The following is a 19,721-nucleotide window of genomic DNA, read 5'->3' as shown; positions in this document are numbered from 1 at the left end:
TTTACTTGACCAGTGGACAGTTAAAAGTCCTGACCTCTATTTATAGACAGACCAGACGATGTCAAGCCGTTTTCCCGCAATGCAGACGTTGGTCTGAATTAATCAGTAAAATCATCTCAAAAGATCAATTGTAGGAAATGCCATTGTTTCATAAGTAAGAAAACACTAAAAACTAAATTGTAATGATGACAAAAGCACAATGTGTAGCCCTTTTTAACGATGTAAAGTCACTAGTCTATATATAGTATTGAAACATGGAAATACTACATCTACATAGACAACAAGTAACAAATGAATGAGTCTCACATTAACAGCTTGAACAAAATCTTCTGCGATATGTTGACACACAATTTTACAAAATTGTATTGTGTGAACGCAGCGGCGTGGTGCATTTGGCTTCCAAGGTTCCACTGCACTCACCTATATTCACATATTGAGTAGGGAGCAGTCACGTCAAGAATAACTTCCTCTCAACCACAGCGGCGTTGTGTCGCTCATTAGCCCACTGACCTGGAATCAGCTCGAAATTAGATTCATGTCTAGCATGTCCTTGATTTTCTTATTAAAAATCCCTTCAATGCTGTGTATCAGTAAACGTTCTTTTAATACTGTTGGATCTGGACCATATCCAAATGACAGATAAGTTTATGGACAGCAGTGATTGTCAGGAAAGTTTTTTTTTTCTCTCTCTTTTTTTAGTGCTCACTATTGTTCATTCTGTAATTTTACCGATTTGACATGTCATCATCATTGCTCTCTTTTTTTAAAATATTTTTAATTTTATATTTTATTTTATTTTTTATTAGTTTGTGTGCAAGTGTGTGTGTATTCATTAGTTCACCAAAAACCTATAAAAAAAATCCCATACCGTTCACCTAAACTGAACACCGCCGTCAGGAGACCCGAGGAAGGACCAAAGAAAAGAAAGGAAAGTGATTGTCATGGAACTTTATTACTTTCCTTTTTGGTCACTGGAAAACGAGTGTCTTATCATTTGTTCACCGCAATTACAGTTTCACAGTTTTACTCTGTAAGGCAGATGGAAAGGAAAAGAAAAAGACGTGGTTTAAAAAAAAAAAAGACCTGCACGTAAAGGAAATGTAGTAAGACTGTTAAGCAGCTGACTCATTTCATTATTGAGTGCAGTTTTATAGAATAGAAGAATTGACTAGAACTTTATTAGTCTTTTAATGAGTGGACACTAGCAAAACACGTGTACAGTCTTTGGCTTATGAGTGTCCCAACGTTTTCAATTATGAGCTGACGCGTGCTCAATTTCTTTTGCTTTGTGTGCTACTGTTGAGTTATGAGCAAGCCATAGAATTGTACACATACTGTAAGCAGATGTGAATGTGAACAGAAGCAGCAAAAATAGTCAACAGCAACTTGACACCTTTCTAGCCAGTTGCGAGCTTGCAATTATGTCTGCGTTTGAGGGGCGGCAGAGCTCTTTTGAATGAGTGTTTGTAATGTGCATGTCTGGTAGTGCGTCTAGCCTAGTTTTGACCTAAAGCTCATGAAAAGCCTGTTTGTTTGTACTCCAGCAGTGCTCGTCGTTGCACACAATTCAGGAAGTAGTAGGTCATTTCTGTTATTTCAGGTCCCACCCAATTTCTGTTCTCTTGAGCCAGATGTGCTGTCGACAGATGTCAGCCCCGCTCAAAGTAGATTTGACGACGTTGAGCCGATTCAGTGCTTTTCATTCACCCCATGGTGGGTTAGGTTTTCTCCTCTTATCAGCTGCTAACTGTTTTATCACACGTCGGCTTTGATTCGCCAGACATTTCCTGCCTGATGTCGGTAGCGTCCCCCTGCAGCAGTGCAGCCGAGTTGGACTATGGAAAGTAGTGAAAGAAAGAAAAATTGGATTTCACTTTCCTTTCTTTTCTTTGGTCCTTCCTCGGGTCTCCTGACGGCGGTGTTCGGTTTAGGTGAACGGTATGGGATTTTTTAATAGGTTTTTGGTGAACTAACAAATACACTCACACGCACGCACGCACGCACACACGCACATACACATACTCACCCACATACAAAATAATAAAAATAAAAATTTAATAAAAAAGAGAGCAATGATGATGACATTACCGAATGAACAATACTGAGCTCTTCAAGAAAAAAAAATAAAGAAAAATTGTGAGCTGGAAAGACTTTACAGCCGATTAAAACACAGCAAGTCGACAATATGGATAAAAAGAAGCCAAGGCTGCATTTCCTGAAATATCCAACTGACCCAGTGTTGGGTTGACGCCACATTTCCACCACTCCCATATGTAGCCGTCCGTGCATATTAGGTACCAAAGTGGCCCAGACTTCCGGTTTCATTTCAGTAATTTCTACCAAAGTAGGATCTGGTGGTTTTCGTCATAGTTAGTGGACATACCGATTTGGATGCGTTTTCTTGGAGGCCATGTTTATATTCCAGCTGCTTTTGTGTCAGCATTTTTTGGGGAAGTAGCCAAATTATTATTCTCAATTAATCTATGCTCTGTACTGAACTCACCAACCACTCTGCATTACTTCTTTTTGTCTTCTTTCAATTTTGCCGCATGTCTAAACCAATGACCTGGCCTCCACTGATCCAAATGAAACACATTTTGGCTTGCTGTAGATCTGACTTCTGGACAGCATGACGAGCTTAATGAGTCACTGACCTACTAACTTCTGGCCTGCAACTGAACACAGAATCATGTTTGTCTAAGAAACTGCCAGCTGTGCTTTTTTTTCCCAGAGTCTGAAGTACATTTTTAGTGCTTGAGGTTTCACCAACTGGCAATTTCTATGAGCAAATAAAAGACGTTTTAAGACTGACTGCTTAAATCTCTTTGTATGTAGTAGAATTGAGTCTCTCATGCGGACTGTGTCTCAAGTGTGCCGCCCCTCTTGGAGGTGCTGGATTGACAAATACCCTGGACAACTCAAGAGGAAATTCCTGTATAGTTGTCTGTTTATTGTCTTTTTCCTCCCGTCTTTGTTTACTCAGGGCAAATGAGGGAACGGCCATTCACCCCCACCTGATCCAATTATACATGCAAAGTCAGCGGAAATTGACTTGTTTCATTTCTCAAACCCCACAATCTTCAGATATTAAAAAGGATTCTGGTTTGGTAAGATCTTATTTATTACAGGGATGTCCTGTCATGCAGGTGTCCGCCAAGGACGTCCAGCAGGCCTTTAAACGGCATCTTCAAGGACAACACAGTGAGGGCTCGGGGTCATAAATGGAACGTGGTGTTGTTTAATTGGAAATTTGATGCTGCTATGCTTAGAAACGGCACCAAATTAAAAACAAAGGGCTGCTTGGAAATGGCACGAGGCGACCGAATCATTTAATTTGGAATGTGATTGGATAATCTCTAAACTCATATTGAGCAGAATATTTTGGAGTTGTGCCATAGTGGAGGTCATTTTTGGATGAGCTCCTGCTATTCGCAGGGGACAGGGACCAAGCCATGCCATATATACAGTACATGCCACAAGATGGCGTCAAAGCACTTAAAATGGAGAGGATCATCAAACACCAACACCACATACTTAGAATCTACACAATAATGATTCCATGTTATATAAAGATTATTCAAAACATACAAACCACCTTCACATAAGGCTCACATTGGTATTAGCTTGCAGACTAGCCTAAATAGCACGCTAGCACAAACTGATGTGACATCACAAAATGGGCAAACAAATATGCTCACTCGCCCTTTACACGAAACTATGACATCATTAAACATTTACACACAACGATAAATGTGAGATATTAGAGACAAATTGTAAAAGCAGAGTAGATGACGGACTATTCGTAGCTACATCTGGAGATACACAGAAACAAGCTTTTAACTCATTCACTGCCATCGACAGCTATAGATGTCAAAAATTCATTTGAACAATTTCTATTAGCTAAACTTTTTTTTTCACTTTTGTTAACAAGAGTATGAATACCTAGATTTTTTTTTATTGTACATTCATAACAGATATAAAATTTGTGATTTATCGTGAGTTAACTAGTGATTTTATGCTATTAATTACGATTAAAAATTATAATCGCCTGACGGCCCAAATTTTTTGTAATTAAAAAAAAATCATGTCAGGCCATACATTTTTTGAATTGTAATTAATCTTATGACTTCAAAAGTTAACTCACGATTAATCACAAATTTTATATTTGTTATAAATGTACAATCATTTGTTTTTCTACTTTTCATACTCTTGTTAACAAAAGTGGAAAAAATGTTAAACTAATTGCAATAGTTTAAAATGAATTTTTGACATCTATAGCCATCAATGGCAGTGAATGAGTTAACGGTACAGAAGGTGCATTCAAGGGGTGCCAACAAAATAGCATATCTGAAACAAACACACACAATCAATTAAACAAACCTAACAACACTACCAAACACAAAAACTATCATGGGATTTTCAGCAAATAGAGGAGAATTGGTCCCACCCCCCTTAAAACTAACACACACAAAACATGTCATTGAAATGCAACTTCCCTTAGCGGACATCATGTGTTTCCTCTTTTTTTAGACATAAGACAAATTGGTAGTTAAAGTATTTTTTTTTGTTATGTGGACGCATACTAGAACGATGAATTACCTTTAAATGATTCTGCAGTCTCGACAAGACAAATGAAGGCGCATGCTGTTTACTGTTTACTTTTCTCAACCTTCTCTGTTTGTGCCTTTTCCTCCTCTTCCTGTTCAATTGAGGGGGGGGGCGGGGGGGTGCACCATCTTGGATGAGTTAAAGTTGAATGAATGAATGAATGACTAAATGTATCTTCCCCCTTTCCTGCGGTCTTTCAGGCAGAGGGCGATGTCGCTGCTCTGAACCGTCGCATCCAGCTGGTGGAGGAGGAGTTGGACCGGGCTCAGGAGAGGCTGGCCACGGCGCTGCAGAAACTAGAGGAGGCAGAGAAGGCTGCAGACGAGAGCGAGAGGTTAGCCGCTTTCTCTCTGAGGATGACACGTGCGGTTTGTATGTGGCGGCACGATTCCTTATGACCCATGTGCAAACCACTGAACAAACTGCCTTGAGATAGCATAGCGCTACAATGATATCTATCTATATCTCTACGATGGATGCAGAGGCGTAGCTTGCCATCAGGCAAGGCAGGCAATTGCTTGGGGCCCCTTAACCAGCAGGGGCCCCCTAGAGGGCCAACAGATTTGGCACAAACAGCACATCCTTCACATTAGCAGTGCAGCAATGACAATTGACCGTCTGAAATTTCCTGAGTCAGGTGTTTTTTTCCCCCTTAAAAAAACAACCAAAACGACCATGTATAGTAAAGCATTAAAAAAACCAAAAAAAAACCGACCATGTATATATAGTAAGACGTGTTTTTTTTAAACGACCATGTATAGTAAGGCGTTTTTTCTTTTTTTGTTTTGTATATAGTAAGGTGTTTAAAAACAAACAAACAAAGCGACCACGTGCTGTGTGCTGTTTTTTAAAGTTTTTTTTTTTTAAAACATGTATAGTAAGGCACTTTTTTTGTTAACAACCAAGGCGAATGGCGTTTTTTTTTAAAGACCATTTAGTAAGGCTTTTTTTTTTTAACAACCATGAGGCGTAAGTTTTTTTTTTTTAATGATCACATGTAGTAAAGCATTTAAAAAAAAAAAGACCTTTTTGTAGTAAGGCATTTATTTATTTTTTAATTATCATGTATACTAAGGCTTTTGTTACTAAAAATGAATAAATGACCATGTATACTAATGCTTTTATTATTTCTCTTTAAAATTAAAATTACCATAGACATTACGACAGTTAGGATATTTTTTTGTGTTTTGAGAGAGAGAGAGAGAGAGAAAGAGAGAGAGAGAGAGAGAGAGAGAGAGATTTACCAAGTGTTCCCTGCCCTACTTTAGAGGAATGAAGGTGATCGAAACCCGAGCGATGAAGGACGAGGAGAAGATGGAAATTCAGGAGATGCAACTGAAGGAGGCAAAGCACATCGCTGAGGAGGCCGACCGCAAATACGAAGAGGTGAGATATTGACCCTGAGAGTTCAATGAACAAGACTGAATACTTGGGTCATTTTAATTTTCAAGTAATATGAGAGGCTTAAGATCATGTTCGTCCTCCAGGTGGCTCGCAAGCTGGTGATCCTGGAGTTAGATCTGGAGCGAGCTGAGGAAAGGGCCGAGCTCTCAGAATGGTAAAACACCCAACTTTTTATATGTGATGTAATTCTTATTTGAATCACTTTTAATACTCAGGTGAGAATCCTTTGCGGTCACTGAGCCTCCCGTATTTTGAATGTGAATGTTTCCACAGTAAAGCCGGCGACCTGGAAGAGGAGCTGAAAAATGTGACCAACAACCTGAAGTCCTTAGAAGCCCAGTCGGAGAAGGTGAGGACGTCAGATTAGAATTCAAAGGTTTCCTGTTAGATTCTATCGGAGTGAAACTAAAAAAATGGAAAGATAACTAGATACCATGTCAGGTAATCATGTCAGGTGTGAATGTTGTGTTTGTCGACAGTACTCAGAAAAGGAGGACAAGTACGAGGAGGAGATCAAAGTTCTCACTGACAAACTGAAGGAGGTGTGTTTCTTTTTCTATTCCAGCCCATGTTTTAATTAATTTTCATAGACACAGATATTATAATTTTAAAAAACTTTTTTCATTGAGGGCTTTTAGCACAAGTTTTTCAAACTTTTCCATCGTCGTTCAACTTCTTTATCATTATTATTATTAGGGGTGGGAATCTTTGAATGTCTTTCGATTCGATTCCGATTTTTGGGTGTGCGATTCGATTCAGAATCGATTTTCGATTAAGAACGATTTTTGATTCAAAATGATTTGATTGACAATGATTTTTGTTTGAATTTATAGATGTTCAAGGAATCGTAATGATCTACTCCAGTCTGACTCGCTAATGCTAATTCGTGCTCTACTCGCTGCACTTTTATCACTCAAAAGAACGGCTCCAAAAAACAACTTTTATTGGAATAACTTGATCGTGACTTTTTCCTTCTACTCTCTAATGGGGCTACAACTTAACAGTGTATCAGACCGCATGGAACCACACTGCCCCTAAGTGGCCAAATCGGGTACAACATAAACAGCGCTCCCAATTAAGGCACACACAAACAAAGGGAAGACAAAATCGATTTTGGGACATTTAAAATCTATTCTGAATCGTACTAAATGAGAATCGTGATTCTTATGAGAATCCATTTTTGGGCACACCCCTAATAATTATGTGGATATATTCGTACTGAAAATACTTTTGCATGATCACATTAAAATCAATTGTATTAAGCTATTAACAAATGTTTTATGCAAATGTTTATACAAATAGGTTTTAGTGTAGTCCACAGAATTGCAGCCCAGTGGACACATTGGAATTCAGTAGTCAGTAACATAACTTTTATTACTTTTAGTACTAGTCAGAATTTGTATTTCTGTTTTCCATTTTGAAGACGTTGCCTTTTGGTAGAACTGTACATATGTGACAGTATCATAAACCACTTAAGGATGTCCAGTGGAGTACATTGTGGTCTTCTATAACCATTTCTTTCCAGTTTCATTTCTCTAACAAACAACCTTGAAAATATATTTTTGATCATCCTCGTCACTGTGTTTAGTAATTGTAGCTTATTATCTGTGTTCCCATCAGGCTGAAACTCGTGCAGAGTTTGCAGAGAGGACAGTGGCCAAACTGGAAAAGTCCATCGATGACCTGGAAGGTATGAGTTTAGTTCTGCGCATTGTGGACAAAAACATAGTTTTGTTTTTTGTAACTCATTCACTGCCATAAGTTCATAAAAAAAAAAAAAAAGATTATTAAAAATTTGGGGCGACAAACGATTAAAATGTTTTAATTGTAATTAATCATATGACTTCGCTAGTTATTTATTTCTTTATTTTTTAAAGGAAAGAAAAAAAGAAGAAAAAAAAGATTATTAAAAAATTTGGGGCGACAGGTGATTAAAAATTGTAATTGTAATTAATCGCATGACTTCACTAGTTAACTCACGATTAATCACAAGTTTTGATATCTGTTCTAAATGTACAATTAAAAAAATATAGGTTTTCATACTCTTGTTAACAAAAGTGGAAAAAATGTTTAACTAATAGAAATAGTTCAAATTAATTTTTGACGTTTATAGCCGTCAATGGCAGTGAATGAATTAAAAAAAGAAAAGATTATTAAAAATTCCGGGCATTAGGCGATAATTTTTTTTTAGTTGTAATTAATTGTATGACTTCACTAGTTAACTCACGATTAATCAAAAAAATTATATCTGTTCTAAATGTACAATAAAAAAATTATAGGTTTTCATACTCTTGTTAACAAAAGTGGAAAAAAAATTAACTAATAAAAATAGTTTATAGCCGTCAATGGCAGTGGATTAATAAAAATTGTGTTGAATGTGTTCAAAGGTGGTTTTTTTGCAGAGAAAATGTCCAGCATTGAGTTCATTCCACCCTTCATGTTTTTTCTTGCTGACCTCTTTTGTTTTTTCCCCCCCTCTTCTCCTTCCTCCCTCTGCCTGCCTGTCGCTCTGCTTTTCGGCTCTGCTCTCCTCGACCCCGGCCTGTACTTGCTGACGTCCAGATGAGCTGTATGCTCAGAAGCTGAAGTACAAGGCCATTAGCGAGGAGCTGGACCATGCCCTCAATGACATGACGTCTCTGTAGACGCGCTTGGCTCTTTTCCTCGCTCAAATTCATCATTTCAACGTGCCTTCTGTCCATCTCATCAACTGCCAATTAAAAAAAGAACTTTCTCTTTCCTACATGTCTTCGCCATCGTTCATGCTCGCATATTCATGTCATTCACTCTGTTTTTCACTCTTGTGCAAGTGCGTTGGCAAGACTGTATGCTTAAGGTGAGACTTTGTGTGACTGTAGTTTATTTTCCCCTTTGACCCTTTTTTAACATTAACCAGTCACAACAGTCAGTCGAAAAACTGTTCATATTTTAACTGTTCCCCTGGCAAAGGCTTCTGATGTTGGTTTGCATGACGAGCACATCATTGTGGTTGGGATTGTCTGCACGTTGCACAATTTAACCAAAGTAGTGTCCGGGGAATAAAAGTTTGTTGTGACAAAAGCCACATTGCGGAATTAATAATCACACTTGTATGATTGCTTGTGTTTCACAATAGTTGAGGGGCTCACTGTGTCTATTTTTCCTTTGTCTTTGCAGACAAATTGTCACATGCCAAAGAGGAGAATCTGGACATGCATCAAGTCCTGGACCAGACTCTGCAGGAACTAAACAGTTTATAAACACGCACGGATGAGATGTAACATTCCATAAATGTTCAACTTTATTCCTCGGCATTCCTTGATTAAGAGGGGGATTCATTTCATGTCCCCTTGATGTTCTTTTTATTTTATTTTATTTTTTACAAGATGCAATTATGTTCTTAAGACAGAAAGTTAAACACACATCTCATAAACTTCACAAATTGTCTCCCAACAATTTATTTTGAACTCTTCAGTTTGACATTGTTTCTCACAGTTTTTGTGGTCAAGCAAAGATGAAAGGTTACTTCTTCTTTTTTTCTACTCCTCCCAATCGCAGCATAACTCTAAGGCGCCACACAGTGGTGAAAAGCAGCTAGTGAACACAAGCGGCAAGTTTATCTTATGTCACATACATTTACAACATCCACTTGTGTGTCATAATGGGCATTTTTTTTGTTTTCATTTTGACGGAGGTCTGGTACAATACAAATAATTTAAAAATATGACATTGCCTTTGAGTTAATTTTCCAGCTTTTCAAAATTTCACTTATGTAAAATTGCAATAATAGCCAATATTTTCATTATGCAATTGTAATCCCCAAACCACTGTAAGCATTTCCAAATAAGATAATAGCCACGGATCTTTATTGTATATAGTAGAATAATGTTAGGTGTCGTACTGCCTCTCTTTTTTTGTTTGTTATTTTTATCACTTCTTGATGCCAGGGGAACTTTCAAGACCAAAGAAAACTCACAACACGCACAATAATTGTCAACACCATTTGTTTTTTAAATGTCATCTCATTCCAAAATGCCTCCAATTATGATTAATTACATTTTTGAAGTACTTAATTGACCAAATCCCCTCCATGTTGGCTAATAAATGTTTTACAGAAATATTGACTGATTTGACTTTTTCTTTTTTCTTTTTTTTTGGTGCATTCATATTTGACATGGTTTTACAGCAATAACATTTCATTGAGGTATATTCTCAATGTGGGAGTGGACTATGTCTGATTAATTTCTGGAGATTTTTATTATCAGTGACAGTTTAGCATCATGTGCATGCCACAAACCACCACTGGAAATCATGAATGTAATTAAATACTGTGTGTATATATATATGCTCACAATTTAATTTTGTTTCTATAAGGTATTTTTAAACACCTGTGGATTAAAAATGTGAGCAGATGTAGAGTAGATGACAAATTTGATATTGATGTTTTTTTTGTTTTTTTTACCACATATTAAATCACTGCATGATTTAATGAGCCGGTGTCGCGGACTGAAGTTGTCAGACCAGTGCATTGGTAGCCGTTGACACGCTCCAGTTTCTCCGTGATCCTGCCAGTCGGGGTGTGTGCTGCCACATTTCCGCTCGGTGATATTTCCTCCTGAAGGCACATCCTGGATGGCCAAAAGACATTCGGAAAATGTTGGCTAGAAAATGTAACAGATCTCACCCGTCGTTAGTTTGCATTTCCCTCCACGGGGCCTGCAGAGGATTATTGAGCAGCCAGCACAGGGCACCACTGTCTGGGCATGGCTGTAGATAGTAGTGATCTTGTAGCAGCCTGGTATTTCAAGGAGACAAACAAATCATTGATTTTTTTTATTATTTGTAGATTAAGTTTGGTTTCTGGAAGGCCTGTCTTGATACAAGTGTGTCTTGCCCATGCATTTGACATCCATGAAGTAGCTATTAGGTGACTGAACCAGTTGCTTCTTCTTGTGTCTGACCTTCTCCTCAGCAGGGTTGGGGTACATCAGGTCATGACATCTTTGTTTCTGAAATACACAATGCTCAAAAATTATCATTTTTCATTTTCGCTAATCTGTAATCTATTCTTGAGGGTTTTGACAAGGCGTGGGTCACGTCACGTGTGACTGCTGACTTTTTTTTCTTTTCTTTAAGCAATCAGATTTCAGATGGCCCTCAATAACATCAGCAATTTTCTGTAGGGCGATTGGTTGGTCAGCGCAACTAAAAAAAACTTATCTGTAATGAATTGCACTTAATAATAAAAATAGTATCTTTGTTGAGCATGATTCGTTTTATATAATTTATTGATTTTATTTATTTTTTGCATCCTTAGCCAATTAGTATGGAAAAGTCCATCCAATAACCAATGTCACCTTTTCTGTTAAAACAAAAAATCAGGGCACGCATTACAGAATAGGACAAGTACTGTGCCATCATGTTAATTAACCAAATGGAATCAAGACAGGAATGTGCCCACAAACTGTGAGGACACACCTCGTTTTATAATCAACACACAAAACAGAGGACTTACGTTATGATTTATCACTTATTCTTTAATAATATGACTTCTATCTTATCAAGCACACACAATGAACTTTGACTTATTGAATTGAATGCCGATACACGTGGGCAAGCCCAGACAAGTCCAAGCATCAGTGTTGACAATAGACTGATACAATACAGTAAAATCTAGCCTAAAAAAAAAAAAAATTTTTAATGCTCTATCACATCATATTCTGTATTCAGTTTTTAATTAGGGTAAAAATACATAATTATTTTTGATAGTAAATAGATACTAAAATAAATACAAAACAACGTAAGATTAAGAAAACCTTACTTACACCCATTCTGCTCAAATCTCACAATCTCTTCTGCCCCCCCCAAAAAGACAACTTTATATGTTTTTTTTTGTTTTTTTTAAAGATGTCAGTGTCTAAATGTGCCTCCCTCGACAGAGTTTGCCGTTGGTTTGACTGAGCGTTCTGTTTTGAGTACCAGAGCTGGTGGAGCAGGCGGAGTCAGCCCTCGCCACCGAGAAGACGCAGCCGGTCTAACTGGTCCATGAGCATCATCTTTACCACAGTGCTTCCCTCGTTTATTACATGAGACATCAACTTTAAAGTCTAATATAAAAGTGATTTAACAGTCAAGATAAGATAAAGATGGGCCTGGTCATTAGTAAATAAGATATAGGGTAAAATAAAAATGGAAATAAAGTTTAAATGTGTATGTGAAAGAGTTGGTAAATATGACATTACATAAGTAGTTATGTCTCTATATATTTTACATTAAGTTGTATTAATGTTATATATTATTATTATTATATAAATATATGTTAATAAATAAAATAATTAGTCAAGTCTCCAAAAATAATGTTACATGAAAGAAGTTGTATTTTTTTAATTCAAATTTTAAAATTTGCTTTTACTGTAATAATATAATATTATGACTTAATCAAAAAAAAAAAAATAGGTTTTACACATGACAACTTTTGTCTCCCCAATTTTTTATTTAATTTTTTTTATTGTAACATTTTGATGTTTAAAAATCGATTCGGCCGCATATCGAATCGATTCGAGAATTGCGTGTTGTAATATCGCGATATATTGCTGAATCGATTTTTTCTAACACCCCTAGTAATGATGTACTTGTATTTGGGTACTTAATTACCCACCACTCGCAGTAAAAAGACTATTATTATTATTATTAATAATAATAATAATAATAATAATAATAATAATAATAATAATAATAATAATAATAATAATAATAACAACAACAACAACAACAACAACAACAACAATAATAATAATAATACTCAGGTAACACACAGATGCCTACTCATCGGTAACAAAGTATTTGTACATCGTTACTTTACTTTCCATGGCTGCATTTTGGGGCAAACGCTGGCGTAAAACCAACACACCCAACCCGGATTTCCGGAGCCACGAGGGCACCGATAATAGACAGTTGGTCGGACCAATAGGCAGCCTGCTTACCGCTGGTGACATCACAACGGGCGGGACATCCGCAGCGGTAAAGCTCTAGCTAATAACATGGCGAAGACTTACGACTACTTGTTCAAACTACTTTTAATCGGCGACTCCGGGGTGGGGAAGACGTGCGTGCTGTTTAGGTTTTCAGAGGACGCCTTCAACTCGACGTTCATCTCCACCATAGGTGAGTCCGTGTCGAACTGCGAATGTGGCCGACAAAGTGGTCCGAGGAGCTGCCCATCCCGTCATTGCTAATTTGCTGCTAACTTTTTTTTTGAAGCCAGGAAGCGGCTCACTGAAGGGACTTTTTCTCCCCTCACTGTGTGAACTCGAACTTCGAAAGCCGCTAGAATGTGAAGTCACGCATTGTTCTGTCCCACAAACGTGACATTAAATGTTCACCACGAAACAATCTCCCGAGGACTGGTTAAAGCTAACGGCTATCTCAGTTAGCTGTATCATTTTCCACATCACCAGCTGAGTGCTAAACTATACAGAGCGGACGTTTTACGTAAACCATTAATAAAATCCACACTATATGCCGTGATCAGACCTATTTGTGAGCAAACTGTACTTTTTTTTTAGGCATTGACTTCAAGATCAGAACAATAGAACTAGACGGGAAGAAGATCAAGCTACAGATATGGTAAGATATGTCACACACTGTCTATCACAAGCTGAGACTGCAAGCTCAGCCATTCAGCATCCGGAGTGATTTCATTTTAGTCGTTCACGCTTTGTCACGCGTCAATCATACGCTTCTTAGACTTATATTGATGTCATTACTTGTGTAGTGTACCCACATATCCATAGAGAATTTAAGTACAGGTGTCATCTCAATAAATCCAAGTAATGTAGAAAAGTAGGTAAATTCTTAAAGAGAAACTTATGACACAGGGAAATGCCTTTCCACTTCCTACCTGATCCGTTTATTTAAAATAATTTTGAATAACTTCTCATTGCAAAGGTTCAAACAGGATGTTCTACGAGGGGAAGTCACTCAGTTTAGTGTATCATTAGCGGGTTGCAACACAGATGCAGAGAGACTGGAAGAGTCGCAGAAAGGCGTCGATGAACATCCTTGCGAATGGCATTTGTCAAAATTCTATTATGATTTATGCCGTTCAGCTCCTTGTGGAAGAACATACTTTGGTCCTTTAATACGTGCAACAACAAACGATAGGAATTACACGCAGTTCGTTTGACGTTCTCTTTGTGCTTTTTTATTTGTTGAAATTTTAACTGAATAATTTTAAAGTACAAAAAAGGCATGAATTGATTAATTCTCTTTATATTTAGACAATAAATGTATGCAGTGCATAAGGAAAAGAATAGATGAAGTTGTTGGCAAAACATGATATTGGCCTGATGACCTTAAACGTTTTAAATGACTTTTCTTCTTCTCTGCTATTTTCTTTGCTGTGAAGTGACGACTTCACAATAAAAACCAGGGGCGCCTTTCTCAGTTGCCCTCTTTTGATAGATTTGCATTTAGGGTCGTCACTAACGGATCATTTTAAATATCCTGTTGATTTGAGATGGGCGTCGATCACGGACTAGAAATTTGAAGAATAGAAAATTGCCATAATGCAATTTTAAGGGAAACTTTTTATTATGTACTGTCTATATACTGTATAAGTCTTTCTTTAAGGTTATCGGTCATTGTATTTTTGGGGAAATGTTGTGTATCAAAAAGCGATTGTACTTGGTACTGGTATCGGTGGCTACTCAAGAGTTGTGTACTCGTAGTGGTATCAGATTAGGAAAAAATCTCCACTACTGTTTACGTATTCGATTACTCGTTTACATTATCTTAACATTCCATGTATTGTTTTCACAAAAACGTAAAGAATGTATTTGATCTTGAATGCAAGCTCCTTTACTGTTACTTGAAAAGATCATGCTGATCCTGGGCTGCTTTCTGAAGCTAAAAAGATGTACGCGTTGTTCCCATGCAGGGATACAGCAGGCCAGGAGAGATTCAGGACCATCACAACAGCCTACTACAGAGGAGCCATGGTAGGATGCACTTCATACTGCAATGCGTTGCGTAAATTCGTTTTTTTAAGTTGACAATAATTTGATCAAAGTCGCTGATGACATCATGAAGTTTTCAGTGCAGTACTACAGTCTAATAAAAAAAAATGGAAGGGAATGTTTGCAAAAATAAATTCACCCACAATTGACAAATAAAGCAAGAAATTCATGAGAACATACGTGTAAGAGGACAGGAGCATGAAGTGAAGCTTGCTGTGGTGTAATCGCGTTTCCAGCTACAGATGATCATGAAATCCTTTCACTTAATCGGGTAACGTTTGCACAACGTTGCCAAATGAGAAACCTGCCCTTGTTCTGCAGAGTTTGCAAACATATTCACAGTGCTCTTGATGTGCAGTGGAATACATTCCATCTCTGCTTCCACTTTTGATAAATTGTTGAAAATCCTGACACGACATTTTCGAGAAGTTCAAAACGTGTACAAAGTGAGTGCACTCAAGGTTAAGGATGTTTGCAGAGGAGGTGAGTCTTTTGTTGCTATACTATTACCATGACACAAGGAGTTGATACTTTTGAGATTTTGTCCATTTAAAGATCTTTTTACAGTACATCCTTTGATTTACTATATTGGTTTCTTAATCTGCATTTGAAACAGAATGTAATGTTAAATTTACTAGATTGACAATTTATTATAATTTTTTTGTGCTAGAAAACCACTGAATAAATTTCCAAGTCTTTTTTTTTTTAGCACATACTGTATTTGTCCTGAATGTGTTTGTTGCTCACTTCTATTTGGTCTTGTATGAACGCTGCAGGGCATCATGCTAGTATACGACATCACCAACGAGAAGTCCTTTGACAACATCAAGAATTGGATACGAAACATAGAGGAGGTAAATGATCCAAACATATTTTCCATTTTTCTGTTAAACTCGAGGTCACCAGCACAGAATATACCAGCATGCCGCACATTTCTTGATTTACGTACAAATTCGGGTTACGTCACCTACGCAGGATCCGAACTCCGTCGTAAACCGAAGACCACTGTATTGTCTTTTTTACAATATTCACAATGTGGCTCTCTTGTCACCAGCACGCTTCTGCCGACGTGGAGAGGATGGTCCTTGGCAACAAATGTGACGTCAATGACAAGCGACAGGTGTCAAAAGAAAAGGGAGAGAAGGTTTGTGTTACATTTGCGATTGTGACCTTAATTTATTTAACAAGTTCAGTTGAATAAGTGAAACTTGTAGGGTATAGCTGATTTTAGCTTTACAGCTAACAAAAAACCCAGTTCAATGATTAATAAAAAAACTAAAAAAAACTATTTTACCACCAAAAACGTTTAATGACGTATATTAAAATCCCAATGAATGCCGCCAAAAACGTTAATTGACGTTAACTATGTTTGGGTTTTTTTCTTCTCAATGGGCAGTGCAACATCACTGGTTTGTGAATGGGGTTTGTGAAGTCCAAAAACACCCACCAACTATGGCCAGCAGATGGCAGCATTGTATCTCTTTTCAATGGTTTCCGGGGTATTAAATTACACGAAAACATGGCGGATCTTAGGAAATAGAACGTTTTCACGGATGACGTGAATGATCAAAGCGTTTGTCACATTAAATCAAATTCACAGAGCGTCACTAAACAAAAAAAATGTCGGAGTCACTGTTGTGCAAAAAAATTATATTTTCACAAAAAGCTTGTTTTCTCTCTATTTTTTGCATTTTTGCTTGATGGTGTCACTCAAATTACCTATTTTTCAAATGGTGATTACTAAATAAGGTAGAAACGTACTTTTTTCCCAATGGAATTTTTTTTTAATCCAATCTTTCATATGGTATCCACCATGTTTACATAGTCATAGCACACAAAATTCTGTTTTCCTTGAAAGATGAGTGAAAATGCTCGAAATCGGCTGGCACTGTAGGGGTTGTTTTTTGGATAATGTTTGGCAGTAAAAGAGTTAATAATTAGGGGTGTTAGAAAAAATCGATTCAGCAATATGTCGCGATATTACAGCGCGCAATTCTCGAATCGATTCGATATGCGGCCGAATCGATTTTTAAACATCAATTTTTTTAATGATAATATTTAACAAAACGTCTTACTTAGGGTGAGGATTCACACATTAAGCATGGAAGAATGTTATATTAATGGAACATTAAGCCTTAATATTTTATTTCAGTGCTGTTCAAACATGAAACAGACTGCAACCTTTTTGTTAAATGCAGTGGCTCAGTTATAAGCCTGAATTTTCAGATAAATGAATACGTTTTCATACAAATCTTACAACGTACATGTACAAGTTTACTGATTAGTATTTTCTAAATTTGAGGGGGGGGGGTCACAAAAATCTATTTATAGATTTGTATCGAAATTAATCGGTATTGAATCGTGACCTATGAATTGTGATGCGAATTGAATCGCCAGGTACTAGGCAATTCACACCCCTATTAATAATTATTGACAATTGATGATCTTAGTAATTATTTTAGAAACAGCATTTATGGTTTTTAATTGCTTATATATTCTATAAGGTGTTGACAAAGCACTACTTTTGTCTAAATAAAACTCAACTCACTTCCTCATAAGTATTGATGCCCCAAGATGGTGCCAAAGTAATACTTTTATCGCTTGGACCAATAGTTTCATCGTAATCCCTCAAGACTCGACAAACTGGTTTTGTTCCGCTGCATTTGTCTTTAGCTGGCCCTGGAGTACGGCATCAAGTTCATGGAGACTAGCGCCAAGGCCAACATCAACGTGGAGAACGTACGTTCACGCTTGATTGTTGCTAAATGCTAACGTTAACCCCACTTTGGTGCTTTGAATAATGTTTAAACCATGATGCGCGCAGGCCTTTTTATCCCTTGCCCGAGATATCAAAGCAAAGATGGACAAGAAGCTGGTGAGCACAACACACAGGAGCAGACATCATCATCATCATCATAGTAATACATGGCGTTGTAGGGATATGGTGCTAAACATTTCTTCTTCTCCGTGATGCCTTTCAGGAGGGCAACAACCCCCAAGGCAGCAGTCAAGGAGTGAAGATCACGGAGCAGCCCAAGAAGAGCAGCTTCTTCCGCTGCTCGCTCCTGTGAGCCGCCGTCGGCATCCACCATCGATCGCCTTAACTTTTGTCCCCCCTCCACTGGACAGAACTGGACAGGATCTTTCCTTTCAAAAACGTCTTAACTCGTCTTCCTTTTCACTCGGCTGTCTTCTCCACCCGGGGTGGCTTTACACCAAGCAGTCTTCCCGTCACTCCTGTGAATTGAACTACGGTGGCCTGTTACATATATGTTCTGAAGCCAATATGTTTTGTGCTACCTACATATATTTTACTGACTTTAAAGAAAAATACTTTTCCTTAAACTTTTTTTTTCTTTTTTCTTTTTTTACGTCCCGACCCAGCTTATACTTTCAATGAGTTTTCCTATTTTGGAAGCCGACTGGGTATTCTACATTCCCCGCGTAAGGCACCATGTAAACCGGGCGCCTCATTCAAAATTAGATTTTTAAGTTGATTTTGACATTGAAATTAAATTTACAAGTCAAACATTAGTCCCCTTCCCCCATCATTCTATCAAAACATATTACTCCTCATATAAACACCGGGGCTTATTTTATGTCCTGTCCACCTTTTTGCCTCAAAGCTGAGATGTTTTCTTTTTTGTGAACACTTGAACGTGCAATTCGAGGCAAGTCGGGCTTGACTCATTGACAGTGTTTATATTCATGGCACAAAGATGGCTGCCGCTTAGTTGTACGCACTTACTCCGACTCCCCAAGAGGAAACAGTGTCATAGCAGCACAAAGGAGGGCGATTGCAGCGACAATTTAAATCCTTTTTTTTTTATGCGTTTCCTCTATTCCAGTTGCCGGTTTCCAATGGGGGATCACATACACGACTGTTTTGAGGGCCTTGGATCGGGGGCTGTGCTGTAGCAGTATTTATGGAGCGTGAAAAAAACAAAAAAAAAACAGGACATAGCACCAAAATGACAAAGTGCCCTTTTATGTTCTTATCGATCATGCACTTTTATTCTCTCCTGTGTTCTTTATGTACAAAAGGCAAAAATATCATTCTCGGATCTATCGTTTCTTCACATCTGTTGACTGTATTTGTTGCAAGTCTTAGCTGAAAGTGAACCTACTCATGCACAAAAAACACCCGAGCACTGAAATGCGTTTTATGAAAATGAAGATGGTTTATGTGTAGAGACGCTTGTCCGCTTTTCCCTTCTTGTGAATTTTAAATGTTTCCAGCAATGTTGACATTTAACTTTATGTCTTAGCACAGCCATCTGAACTATGCATTCCGGGTGCATACAAACCTCAAAAGAGCTTTATTTGAGAAACATGCAGAGTATATTTGCTATTTTATTGTCTTGCTGTCACTCCAAAATTCTGATTATATAGAAAATAGTTAAGTCTTTGGTTAAAATGATGCTTCTCTACCTGTGGATTTCAATCTCAAGTTTGCCTGATTAAAAAAAACAAGTTTTAAATCTCAAGTTAGCCTGATTAACAAAAGTTTTAAGATTCAATTTGGGCCGTTATGAAATATTTTCTTTCCCAAACTAAATGAGCATTTCCTAGTGTGAGGAAGTCCTGACATAATTCAGAATTTGTAAATAAGATCTGCAACGATTGTACTGTAGTTTCATAAATCTGATTGGTCTACACACCTGTAGATATGTGTACTTTGGATGATTTATTAAAAGATGGGATTGAAAGCGG

At 37.5% G+C, this 19,721-nt stretch overlaps 3 protein-coding genes across 7 annotated transcripts in view; 2 read left to right on the top strand and 1 right to left on the bottom strand.

Moving 5' to 3' along the window:
• The window catches only part of tpm4a (tropomyosin 4a), a 21,924-nt gene extending 11,815 nt beyond the window's left edge, over positions 1 to 10,109 (top strand). For 2 of the 3 annotated variants that reach the window (XM_086089297.1, XM_086089299.1), the window contains 7 exons: positions 4,809 to 4,942; positions 5,877 to 5,994; positions 6,096 to 6,166; positions 6,286 to 6,361; positions 6,492 to 6,554; positions 7,633 to 7,702; positions 9,169 to 10,109. In XM_086089297.1, coding sequence (XP_085945423.1) covers positions 4,809 to 4,942; positions 5,877 to 5,994; positions 6,096 to 6,166; positions 6,286 to 6,361; positions 6,492 to 6,554; positions 7,633 to 7,702; positions 9,169 to 9,251 — 615 coding nt within the window. In that variant the 3' untranslated portion in view covers positions 9,252 to 10,109. Of the gene's footprint in view, positions 1 to 4,808; positions 4,943 to 5,876; positions 5,995 to 6,095; positions 6,167 to 6,285; positions 6,362 to 6,491; positions 6,555 to 7,632; positions 7,703 to 8,574; positions 9,149 to 9,168 lie in introns of those variants that run through there. The other variant, XM_086089298.1, reaches the window with a different exon arrangement.
• Positions 9,176 to 13,422, bottom strand: LOC147165940 (small ribosomal subunit protein eS27-like). 3 transcript variants are annotated; one of them, XM_086089301.1, is made up of 4 exons: positions 12,975 to 13,422; positions 10,886 to 11,000; positions 10,676 to 10,786; positions 9,176 to 10,606 (listed from the first exon to the last, which is right to left on the bottom strand). In XM_086089301.1, exons 1-4 carry the CDS (start codon positions 12,984 to 12,986, stop codon positions 10,359 to 10,361), a joined length of 486 nt encoding a protein of 161 aa, XP_085945427.1. In that variant the 5' UTR covers positions 12,987 to 13,422; the 3' UTR covers positions 9,176 to 10,358. The 3 variants fall into 3 exon arrangements, with proteins under 3 accessions (XP_085945427.1, XP_085945428.1, XP_085945429.1); XM_086089302.1 differs by lacking the exon at positions 12,975 to 13,422 and adding an exon at positions 11,817 to 11,948; XM_086089303.1 differs by having other exon boundaries at positions 10,464 to 10,786.
• On the top strand, positions 12,976 to 19,721 carry LOC147165939 (ras-related protein Rab-8A). The gene is made up of 8 exons (XM_086089300.1): positions 12,976 to 13,155; positions 13,557 to 13,617; positions 14,930 to 14,990; positions 15,785 to 15,862; positions 16,063 to 16,152; positions 17,682 to 17,747; positions 17,833 to 17,883; positions 17,990 to 19,721. Exons 1-8 carry the CDS (start codon positions 13,032 to 13,034, stop codon positions 18,077 to 18,079), a joined length of 621 nt encoding a protein of 206 aa, XP_085945426.1. The 5' UTR covers positions 12,976 to 13,031; the 3' UTR covers positions 18,080 to 19,721.

Source organism: Leptonotus elevatus, chromosome 11, assembly GCF_054856555.1.
Source record: "Leptonotus elevatus isolate MCC_2025b chromosome 11, RoL_Lele_1.0, whole genome shotgun sequence".
Lineage (NCBI taxonomy): Eukaryota > Metazoa > Chordata > Actinopteri > Syngnathiformes > Syngnathidae > Leptonotus > Leptonotus elevatus.
Note: the sequence above shows the minus strand (reverse complement) of the source record. Positions and strands in the feature narration are given on the sequence as shown.